Here is a 12,168-nt window from a genome sequence, read left to right as displayed (position 1 = left end):
AAAGTAAAATATAAAAATGCAGAATAAAACTTCTAGGCGCTTAAGCAAAAAAAAAAAAAAAAAAAAAAAAAATTTTTTTTTTTTTTTTTTTTTTTGCTTAAGCAAGTGATCTTATCTTCTTTCTAATATATATATGTGTGTCGTAGTAGTAATAAATCAGTTGAAAGTCTGCGCTCGTCCTCGTCTCTTATGTTAGTTGTCTGAAGTTTTACGCGCCTAGAAGTTTTATATGGATTACCAACTAGCCCAATCCCACACTTTACTTAAGCAGAATAAAAGTCTGTTCTATATCATACGACCAGACGTGCATGTCATTAGCATCAAAAAGCTAGACGACATTCAGCACGTTTACGATGCACAAACACCCTACAAGCAGCATTGGTGGGTGCTATTCAAATGTTTACCTGATTAACAGTAGGCTCTTTATGTTGAAAGAGATCCTGCATTTTCAAGAGGAGACGCGGACCATCCCCTTCAACCGAGGCTCTCTGTGGAGGACGGATCAAGTTGTTCACCGAGAGCAACCGGTAAATGAACAAAAATTGCTGAACAGTTGGCTGTCCCCCTGCTCCAGCGACATGTCTTGCGATGCCAAAAAATCTCTGAAAAATATAAAAGTGTGAAGAAAACGTCTTCAACGAGCAAAAACGTTTAAATGTACCTCGAGGTGGTCTTGTCCAAAGTTGCCAACTAAAACATAGCGAAAGCCACAATTCAGCAGCTTTTCAACAAGCGTCACTGTGCTGTGCAAAGTCATTCTCAAAGCATTGCATGTTGGCTTGCTGAGAAAGAAGAGTTGCTTTTGCTTTGGTAAACTCTGGTTGTAAGTGTGCCACCTGTCAAGCCATTCGATGTTCTCCTTCAGCGTCTGAAAAACAATCTGATTTAAGTGGAACTTCAAAGGATGTGACAGTAGGTTTGAAATATTAGGGCTTACAGAAATGTGTTCCGCTTCATTGTACTGCACATCTTGTGGCCTTTTAGAATTGAAGCAGTCGAATAGACTATTCATTCGCCTCGCAAAATCCGAAGTTGCTTTGGAGCCACGAAGTTTCACACATTCTTCTCTACTGCGATAGAAGTCCATTGCTGAAGCAGTGCTTTCACTGAAGAGCTGAAATGTTTTAGAGAAGTTATATGGCAGAGTGTTGTATTCTGATGAAGCAACACCACTTTTTGTTACACATACTGATTAATGACTCATGCTAGAGCAGCTGTTATGTCTTACCTGGACAGCAAGTCTCACACTCAGTTTTTGGAAAGCGTTGGGGCTGATGTGAGCTTTCGTAAGCTTTGGCACAGCCCGAAGTCCAGCTTGCTGCTCCTCGTAGTCCAGCAGAGCTTCAAAGTGGGAATGCTGTACTTCTTTGTCACCAGGCAACTGTTACATTTATAAAAAGGCTGTGAGACAAAGTTAGCCAGAGCACTGTGATGACTTATCTTAAACTGTTTTACGCACCAGGAACTTTCCGGCCTTCAAAAGGTTATTCCTGATGCACTTGAAGATGTGCGGCGGGTCAATTATAGCCTGAATGACTTTGGAGGAGTCACATGGATGCTCAAACGATGTTGATACTCTTGTGACATCACCACTGACACCTAAAAGAAAGGCATTTCTATTATTAAAATCACTTACTAAATACCTTGAAAATAAATAATGACTGCAAATATTTACCCAAGGAGTTCAGTGCTGATCGGTTCGAAGTTGAGTTATCGCAAGTGACTGCCTCCACAATGACGCCGGCATTCGATAGGAGTACAATGCACTGCAGGATCAGTTTGGCAACAGTGGATCCTGGTGCAGCCCCGGACGTGCAAAACGCTCCGACAGTCTGCGACCAGCCACCAAGGAATGGTCGGAAAAGGAACACCAACACGTGGTCCCCATCTTTCACTTGGTCAGTCGGCTTCGTGTGCTCTGCTAAGTCCACCTTTCCAAGCAGTGCCATATCCGATTCCCTGACGTGAAGGCTCTTTCTCACGCTCATCTCATCAAACATGAGGACACCTAAAGAAAAAAAAATATTTCAGCTCTTTACCTAGAGTCCAGAAAAATCAAATGCAAAAGAAAAAAAAAGATAAAAACCTCGCCGTTCTCTCTTTGGAATCTTTTCCACTTTGTCTTTGAGGATGTCAAATAAATTTTCATCAAATCCGAAGCCGGCCTTCAGATTTTTCAGATAGGAGTAGAGTGTGCGAGGGTGTGGTAGAGGCAGAAAATTATTCTCGTGAAGAAATGTATAAACTGCTGTGGATTTGATTTTCAGCAGTAAACAATCGTAAAGCCATTCCTTTTTATACCTGCAATAAATAAAATGCAATTTTTGTGGTCACGATTCTGCTACAGCTCAAGCAAACAGCACCATCAAAGTAAAACAAAATATTGCGTTTTGTCCCACGGCTTCACTTAGTAGTTTCTGTCAATATCCAGAAAGCAAACGAATGCGCACCGAACATCGCACTTCACATAAAATTGCACACACACACAAACTTTACAAACCGGATCTTACCGTGCTGCTTTCGCAGACTTCATATTTGCTTTCATGATGCACTGGTCTATAATGAGCTTCTCGCGGTCTGAAAGCTTGTGAATATCTGCATACACTCCATTCTTTCTATTCGCGTGCGCCTCCGCTTTTGTGAGTTTCCGCTGACATGACTGAAGCTGTTGCTTCACGCTGCGAAGTTGGGCCTTCACTCTCTGTAGCTCCGACGCTGAACAAACGGTGACCTCTGTTTGACACTCTGCATCAGCGTAGCCATTGCGATTCTCAGTTCTCACAACATCTGCAAAGAGTGAGAAAGGGCAATATTTATAAGGGAAGGAACCAATTTGGTTAGCGTAGTGAGCGAATTTTGTTAGCGTGGTGAGCGGGTAGGATACTTGCAAACTTTGTGCCAGACTTACCTTCGATTTCTTTGTCGGCTGCACTGGAGACGTCTGCATTCGCGACTGTCGCATCACAATCCGGAGAAAGCTCTCGCGGCCTTTTTAGAGGTGGGCCCTTCGTTGCACGCGAACGCTGCTTTGGTTTCGAGAGGTAGGAAGGCAAACCTTCAAAAATCCTTGGTACGGCGTCTTCCACCAGTCTCGGTCGTTCTCGGGGCAGCGAAACGATGTCTCCGTTCACAGTGCACACGTCCGCACGTACAATGTCACTGGCGTCGAAATGTTTTTCACACACGCGAGCGTACTTTGATTCGAACGAAAATCCGGCAGTCTCCTGTCGCGGGATCGCACGTTTCCACCTGACGCGTTGTTCTGCGTTGGCTGGTAAACAGAACAGGGAAACTTTTTCGACGGTGCCCTTGTATCCAGAATGACAGCCCGGCACGCAGCAGGTGTTGGGCATCGCTGTCAACACGATGCGACCGCGAAAAGCTAAAAAGGGGGGCGATCAGCACGACCACCACAACTCCGCGCCAACAGTCCGCTAATGGCGGCCAACAGAGCAGCCGGCCGGGCCGGCTTCCTCGTCCCCCGTCTAGCTACGCCAGCGCCGCGGCGCGGAAAGTGCGGGCGGTATATGAAGCTCTCCCATTGAGTGACGCGGGAGTTTCATGACCAGAAAAATATTGAAGGACCATGATTTCGCCTTGGCTTCGCATTGGTGAGGCAATATGATGTTTGCTTGCCGGCGTTGTCCTTGCGCTTCGACTGTGTACGCCCTCGTCGCTTCAGTGGATTCTTGCAGGCAAAATTTAGAGCGCGCTTCTGCTTCTCCCACTTCGAATTCGGGGTCGACTCCCTGCCGCTGCTTTATAGTGGCAGCAGCTGGAGCCCTCTTCTTCGCAGCAGCAACAGCAGCATTGCTGCCAGTGGCACTCATCGTGGCGTTGACGTTGGCTTTGTCGGGAGGAGAATAAGCATAGCGCGTGCGGGTCATTTTTATTTTGTGGAGCTGCCGTGGCGCCTGTAGCAGTCTCCTCCGGAAGTCTGGGCCAGCGGTTGCGCATGCACAGTGTGGGGGTTGTTGTGACCGGCGCCAGAGCGGAAGAGGGAGCGGCGCTCCTTTAATCTTCAAACAAGTAACCGAACGACCGGCTGCCTACTGTTAGGACCGGCGCCAGGTCTGACAATGGATCGGCGTTCCTTTTGATGTTCCTTTTTAGTCGCCAAACGGGCTGGCGGCCTGTGTCCGCCATGTATTGTTCCCCCCTGGCCGGAGGGTGCGGCGTCTTGCCGCCACGACACCGTGAGCAGTTCGGGAGACCACAAGTGCCGCTTCTTCTTTGGAAGATGACGGCGGCGGCGGCGGCCGGAAATCGTCCCGCTAATTGAACGAGTCGTCGGCGACCATTTGAAGCTTGTTTACGGCGGCCCTTTCGATGGATGCAGTCATCAACTTCAGACCCCTCGCCCAGCGACACCCCTTGACGAGGAGGAGCCACGTTCGTGCCACATGGCCGTGCAGTGACCACGCTTCAATTTTGAACGTTCACGTGGACCGTGCGTGCTCGTCACCCTCGCGGGTAATGTGTGATCCGTGGTTGGACGGTGCCCTCTGTACGCGGTCCCCGATCTAGGGATCTGGGGAGGACAGACCCTTTATAATGAGTCCCCACGGCTCATTCGTGTGTGCTTTTTTTCGAGAGCAGAACCGAGCAGAACCATGTAGAACCAAGCACCATGTAGCGCTATGTTAGGAGACATGTAGAGGCCTGCCACGTTTGAGAGCTCACCGTGTAGGGAGTTCGCAATGTACATATTGTAAATAAACCCTCTTCAAGTCTCTCTTCCTCCTGCCTCGACAACTTCATCCCGGACCTCCGGTGTCTGGAAACCCCGGTCGCAACAACTGGTTGGCAGCGGTGGGATACGAGTCTGCGACGGAGAGCGACATGTACCGGAGGCCAGCCGAAAGCCCTGGAACTCGGCGGGATCGAAGCAGCGTACCACCACCGCACGTAATGGGGTGAGTGCCTGGCTTTGTGCTTGAGATATATCGAGTCTTTTAGCCTAAATTCGTTAAAAGATAGATATAACCAACAACGGCCTGGCCACTGTGGTTGTTATCTCAGCACAAGGCAGCACTGGATGATTATCTGAGCAAGTACGCTAAAGCAGGAAAGCTTAGATGATTCAATAGGAACAAGGGGTAATGTTTCAAAATTTCTAAGGGTACGTTGCGGGTTAAATTTTAGGATGTTGTAAAAAGCAGGAGTGAAAAATTAACAAGAAAAAGTAGAGAGGGATGTTGGCCACGTAGTGCTACTTGGGTGCTTGAGCTTGTGGTCTCCGCTGTGAGATTTGCCAGGCTTCAATTTCTCTAGACCCAGAATTGAAGCGCTGGTGGGTTTGTGTTTTGTCACAGCTGAGCCAAAGCAAAGTAGTCGCCATGGATCTTACGAGATTGACGAGAGAGAACCTGCTGAACCTGTGTTGGGATCTGGAGCTAGATTTTAATGATGATATGCCTGCTTCTAAACTCCGCGAAGTGATTCTCGAAAGCAATAGTGACAATGAGGAAATCGAGCACTTCGGGAATATGTACTTATTGGACCAGGAGGAGGAAGTACAAAGGGCGCAAAGAAAGGAAAGATGGCGCCAGGAGGAATTGGAAGCTGAGCGCAGGCATGAAGAACATATAAAAAGGATGCAGGAATTAGATGAAGAGATAGAAAGGCTTAATTGTGAATTGGTGGCATTGCAGCAGAGTGGTCAATCCATAGATGTAGCGCACGAACGGTGCGATGTAGCGGCGGTGCCGTTTAAGACCGAAGCGAAGGCTACAGGTCAGACATCTGTAGATGAAGTGCACGAACGGTGCGACGTAGCGGCGGTGCCGATTAAGGCCGAAGAGAGGGCTACAGGTCAGAAATTTGCAGATGTACCGCACGAACGGTGCGTTTCAGCAGCGGTGCCGTTTAGGGCCGAAGAGAGTGCTGCGGGTCTGATATCTGTAGATATAGCGGCGGTGCCGTTTGAGGCCAAAGAGAAGGCTAGTGCCTGTAAGGGAATGGAACAGGTTTTAACCCATTCTGAGGGAAAAGAGCTCGCGGTCACAGCAGGGTGTGAGGGTTCCGTGGTGGGGGAAACGAAGTTAAGATTAACAGAGTGTTCCATCGAACCTTGCAGCCCTGTAGACCATGTTGATGAGCGTCAGAGGCGGACGAAAGGCTCCAGGTTTGGCACCAAGGAATGTGCCAAACGGAGAAAGCGTCCGAAAAACAGAAGCGCGGCAAGGCTCGCGATCAGCGCGGCGCGTTTGACGAGGACCTTCAAACGGCGTGGCGGATTTGCGAGAAAAGGCCCGTTGTCTTCTCTGACTGGCTTAAATCGCAGGCGTCTGAGCGGCCGGAGAGTAAGGAACAGAAGTGCGCAATCTACGCGGCCGCGGTCTTACGATGAACTGATAGGCAATCATCAGGACTGGGCGCGCGAGATGGCGGAGGAGCATATCGGTGATGAAGAACGTCAGAGTAGGACGAAAGGCTCCCAGGTCCGCACAAAGAAGCGTGCACAGGGGAGAAAGCGTCCGAAGGGCAACAATAAGGCAAAGCTCGAGATGAGCACAACGCGTTTGAGTAAGGGTTTCAAACGGCGTGGTAAAATCGCGAGAAAAGTGCCGTTGTCATCTCTGACGGGTCTGTATCGTGTGCGTCCGAACCGCCGGAAAAGAAAAGCGCATCGTACGCGGCAGTGTTTGAAGGATAGATTGCTAGGCAATTATCCAGACAGTCCGCGCGAAAAATCAGATGAGCATGTGGGTGCTGGTGAGCATCAGAGATGGGCGAAAGGCTCCGTAGACGGCACCAAGAGACGTGCAAAACGGAGAAAGCGCCGTAAAAACAGGCAGGAAAAAATCGCGACGCGTTTGAGGAATGTATTCAAATGGCGGAGCGAAATTTCAAGAAAGTTGCCGTATCGCAAGCGTCCAAGCGGCCAGAGAACAAAGAAAAGAGAAGCGCATGGTGTGCGTAAGTGGTCGAAGGGCAAGAGACCCTTCCGTTGTTCTCGCGGTGCATTGGACGGGGTGCGGGGCAAAAGAGTCGGTGGTTTTCGAGGGGCAGGAAGCGACAGCAAGTCGGCTTCGAGGAACGTCGCGGGGTTCGGTAGCAGGGCGATTGACGCGTGTTGTAGACCCCGTTTCTCGAGAAAATCGTTCCGGGCGCGACCACCGCGAGTTCGACTCAGAGTTGTTGCGAACAGCTGTTAGCCTCTCGGAAAACGTCGACTCGGGACTGTTGAAAGGAACATTTTGTTTGTTTTTGTGATTTTGTAAATAACTCGTTTGTACTTTGTTTTCGTTAGCGCTCTATCATTTTGGTAGCCTATATACGTTGTATAGATCTATTGGAAGGATAGTGACACGCATTAGAGCGTACAGAATTAGGCGTTTGTCATCGGCACCGGAGTTGGTTTGTATGCGTCCGAGCCGCCGGACAAAACGAAAAAAAAAAAAAAAGCACGTTGGGTAGAAAGGCAGACCCTTTCGTCGCTCTATCGACGGCATGTTTGATGGACTGCGGGAGTGCGAGGTACTCAGCGAGAGTAAGAACGCAGGTTGTCAGCGCAGAGCTTTGCGGGGGTCGGAGGCGAAGCGAATGGGTTTTGCCATTGTTCCATTTCCCGTTCGCCTAGAAAGACCCACAGGACGCGACACCGCGCGTTAGTCCCAAAAAGGAGTAGACATCCGTGAGCTTTTGACGATGGTCATTAGTGGATTTATTTTGTTTTGAAATTTGCTTTTGACTGTTTAAGTTGTTTTGGATTTTAATGTGTTTTTTAAGAATCTCGTCTACCAAATAGTGTTTAGGTAACACAATTTTGGTTTTGTTCATTTCTTGGGCGTTGTACGTTTAGCTAAGGTAAGCGTTGTGCGATTGCATAAACGACACGCATAGGAGCCTGCGTCATGGTAGATACGTGTAAATGAGCAGGAGCAACGTTATGAACTAATTATGACTGAGCGTAGAGACGCAAAGTTATTGCTTGCGAGATTTTTCAGGATTCATGCGAAACTTTTTTGTTGTTCATTTAATGTTTTGTTCGCATGTGTCCGGTGTGTAAGAAAAGCTAGCTCGTGAGTTTATATGTATGCTTTGTGAAAGTGGCAACAGCAAGGGAACGGTTAGGTGGTATCTCATCCAGGCAGGAGCACTGTGATGTGCGTTTGCGGATATATAATAAAGATGTTCCTAATGCAGGTGCAGCACGGCAGTTATGCTTTCGTCTTCTCAAAAGGAATTGACGACTGGCTTTGGCGGCACTAAATTTCGGGAACTAAAAGATAGCGTGAAGTAAAATGCTTTATTTTATGAGTATGATACCTGGTGGGTTACGGCGGATTGCTCACGCAAGCACTCGGGTATGCCACGGTGAGCGCATCACTTGACAGTTAGTTTTCTTGAAAGCAGTTTGATGGGAAGATTATTATCGGATCGGGATTAGGAGTTTTGGTGAAACCTCAGAGAAACGTCCCGATTGCTGCTTTGTGTTTGGTAATACCGCTTAAGTAAGGTTGCTTTTGGATAATTTGTCGGACTCGACGTGTCTCAGTGCGGGCAGGGTGCTCTCCCGTGCCTGTGGTGGTGTGTATGAATGCTTTTCCCAGAGGGGAGCCACAAGGAGCGAGAGGGAAAGAGTCCTTGGCTGAGCGTCATCAGCAGTGGCCTGGAAGACAGCACTACACAGCGACACTTCGGGCAACCTGTGCAGCTGGTCACCCTCAGGTCGCTTCTCCCGCCGGCGGACGAGCTGTTGTGACCGGCGCCAGAGCGGAAGAGGGAGCGGCGCTCCTTTAATCTTCAAACAAGTAACCGAACGACCGGCTGCCTACTGTTAGGACCGGCGCCAGGTCTGACAATGGATCGGCGTTCCTTTTGATGTTCCTTTTTAGTCGCCAAACGGGCTGGCGGCCTGTGTCCGCCATGTATTGTTCCCCCCTGGCCGGAGGGTGCGGCGTCTTGCCGCCACGACACCGTGAGCAGTTCGGGAGACCACAAGTGCCGCTTCTTCTTTGGAAGATGACGGCGGCGGCGGCGGCCGGAAATCGTCCCGCTAATTGAACGAGTCGTCGGCGACCATTTGAAGCTTGTTTACGGCGGCCCTTTCGATGGATGCAGTCATCAACTTCAGACCCCTCGCCCAGCGACACCCCTTGACGAGGAGGAGCCACGTTCGTGCCACATGGCCGTGCAGTGACCACGCTTCAATTTTGAACGTTCACGTGGACCGTGCGTGCTCGTCACCCTCGCGGGTAATGTGTGATCCGTGGTTGGACGGTGCCCTCTGTACGCGGTCCCCGATCTAGGGATCTGGGGAGGACAGACCCTTTATAATGAGCCCCCACGGCTCATTCGTGTGTGCTTTTTTTCGAGAGCAGAACCGAGCAGAACCATGTAGAACCAAGCACCATGTAGCGCTATGTTAGGAGACATGTAGAGGCCTGCCACGTTTGAGAGCTCACCGTGTAGGGAGTTCGCAATGTACATATTGTAAATAAACCCTCTTCAAGTCTCTCTTCCTCCTGCCTCGACAACTTCATCCCGGACCTCCGGTGTCTGGAAACCCCGGTCGCAACAGGGTATGGACGACACAGGGAGAAAGCAGGCTTGACCATAAGCTGCTTCGTATCTATAACAACTTTTGCTCTTGAAGTGGGCTGTACAGATATATGCTTATGGGCATCACACGCTGCTGTGACCATCAAAACGATGTCAATCAGCGAGCCCTAGATTTATATCTTTGCTATCTGGCTCAAAGCCAGGCTAGCAATGAAAAATATAAGCATAAGTGACTGCCAGCGTTACAAAGAACACATTATGGTCATAATCACGGACATTGGTCACCATGAGTTGCGCCTTGGTTGCCAGTCTGAACTGGTCAGGTGCTGGTGTAAATGCTACTGAACAGTACATCAATCAGTCTCATGGTTGAATCGCAAATGGAACTTCCTGCGATCATACCTCCCGTGTCTGTTCTTCACCCTGGTTGGTTTCAATGTAGATGCGCTCTTCGTCGCTGATGCGGGGGTGCTCTTGTGGGCTGTTGTACGCAAGGAGGGCCCAGAACACAAACCACACCACACCAATCAGGCCTGAAACATAAAGAATGAGTCGCACATTCAGGACAAGAGGCAAGATCACAACGCTTGCTAAAGAACACTACCTCAACACTTCCACAGTGCTCTACAGGTGTTTTATGTGTGCGGGCATGTCACCTGTCATCCAAATGCACATATTACATTCATATTTTACACAAATTTATACAGTGACAGTCTGCTTTTAGGCCTCTCTGCAGCCATGTTAAAACCACACTACGTACATCACAGTCAAATTGTACGATGTGTTTAGTGCTCCCTGGCCACAATTGGCCCTTGTGCCAAAAATCTCTAATGATCAATCAATCATTCCACGTACGGTTACTGGAGATAATTTTCCGAGTTTTATTTCATACTCTATTTTTACAGAAAAACAACTGTCTGGGAAACAATTGAAATGTTCACCATCGTCTAATTTACAGCGCACTTCTCAAAGTAAAAGATGAAGCAATACCACGTACAAGCCTAAATACTGAAAGCCACTATTGATTTGTTTGGCATTTTACATTCTTTTTTACTTATGTGTATGATGGTTATGTTTCTGCTTTAAAATGCTTTACCAATAAATTTTATCATTTTCAATGAAGACAAAGTAAAGTGTTGTATTGCTGTACACAGCAGTCGAAAGCCAACTATTCCACTGGTATTTTTCGGTACCATGAAACCAAATTTTCTTAACTTTGTTTACTTTTGAGTGCCCCTTTAAAAAACGCTCATCTTGATGCGAGTGCCCAATGATCACGAATGTGAACCTCTGATCATGCATCCTGTTCAAAAAGTGGTTCAATGATGTTGGAAGTTTAATCAAAAAAGTATTTTTCTACTATATTTGCCTGAATGTAGTATCTTACCATTATTTTCATGCTATAAGCGTAAAGTATAATGTGCATTCTGATGTAATAATGAGAATGCTTAAATGTGTTGAGCTAGCTGTTAGGATCCTACGAGTTGGACATCAGCAACATCACAACTGGGAAAAAGTATGTATTAAAGGGAGGCAGTGCACTGTATTGTACGTTGAGACGCTCGTATCCCTTTGTGCCTCTTTCCCTGTGCTATCAGTCTTGTCATGTTTCCACTCCTACACAAAGTGCACTCACTTAGCCAGCTCCTTCTCGCATTACAATTGAATCAACAGCTTTTGAAAGTGCGAGTGCACTGTATCGGACATTGGAACTTTATCGCGACACCCAAAGCAACTTCCTACACAGCGATGCTGTGATAACCTTGATAAGGAGGGGCTACCAGCTTGTGTAGCAAGTCCGGTACGTATTATCACATACATGGACAAATAAACTGACACGACTACTGTTGCCCCTAGATTCCTAAATTTTTATATCGCAAATTCCTTTGATGCATTCCTTAGTATTTCTTCTGATACGTGCATGCTCATCTGTAAAACCGCTATCACAAATTGATGATAACAAATCCCCTGCAAACAGAGAATATACAAGGTCTCTTAAAAAAGTATCCAACCTCTGGTGGACAAAAAAAACTGGCATAATAGGAGCGTTGGAAATCTAATCTTCCTCAAAGTAGTCGCCTTGCGAGACTCCATGCACTTCTCCCATTGTTGGGAGCATTCTGAGAAGGCCTCTTTCGAAATAGACTTTAGCTCAGCTGTAATTGCAGCCATAATGTCCTCTCTTGTCTGAAATCGCTTTCCTTTCAATTTGTTCTTGAGTTTCGGAAATGGCGAGAAGTCTCAGGGGGCCATGTCAGGAGAGTAAGGAGCCTGTGAAACTACAGGTGTCCGACTGTACGCCAAAAAAGTCTGAACCAAGTGTGAGGAATATGCAGGAGCGTTGTGATGAATGTGCCAGTTTTTCTGTTGGCCACAACTTGGGTCTCTTGCGCCGCACTGCATCATGTAGGCAACGGAGGCCATTGCTGTAGTACTCTTTGGTGATTGTTTGACCCTGTGGTGCGTACTCGTGGTGTACCACACCGTGGGAGTCAAAAAAAGCACTCAGCATCAATTTGATGTTGATGCCCACTTGACGGGCCTTCTTTTGTCTTTGTGATGTAGAATGCTTCCACTGTGATGACTGGGAATCGGTTTCTGGGTTGTACCCGTACACCCAAGACTCATCACCAGTGATAATGGTGTTCATAAAGTTAG

At 47.9% G+C, this 12,168-nt stretch overlaps 1 protein-coding gene across 1 annotated transcript in view; it reads right to left on the bottom strand.

Annotated features, from left to right (window-relative positions):
• Positions 1–12,168, bottom strand: part of LOC119170565 (putative inorganic phosphate cotransporter) — a 45,918-nt gene that overhangs the window by 25,443 nt on the left and 8,307 nt on the right. Inside the window, exon 5 of the mRNA XM_075887115.1 lies at positions 9,913–10,043. Coding sequence (XP_075743230.1) covers positions 9,913–10,043 — 131 coding nt within the window. The remainder of the gene's footprint in view (positions 1–9,912; positions 10,044–12,168) is intronic.

The sequence above is a fragment of the Rhipicephalus microplus genome, chromosome 2, assembly GCF_043290135.1.
Source record: "Rhipicephalus microplus isolate Deutch F79 chromosome 2, USDA_Rmic, whole genome shotgun sequence".
NCBI lineage: Eukaryota > Metazoa > Arthropoda > Arachnida > Ixodida > Ixodidae > Rhipicephalus > Rhipicephalus microplus.
This window is presented reverse-complemented; position numbering and strand designations above follow the sequence as displayed.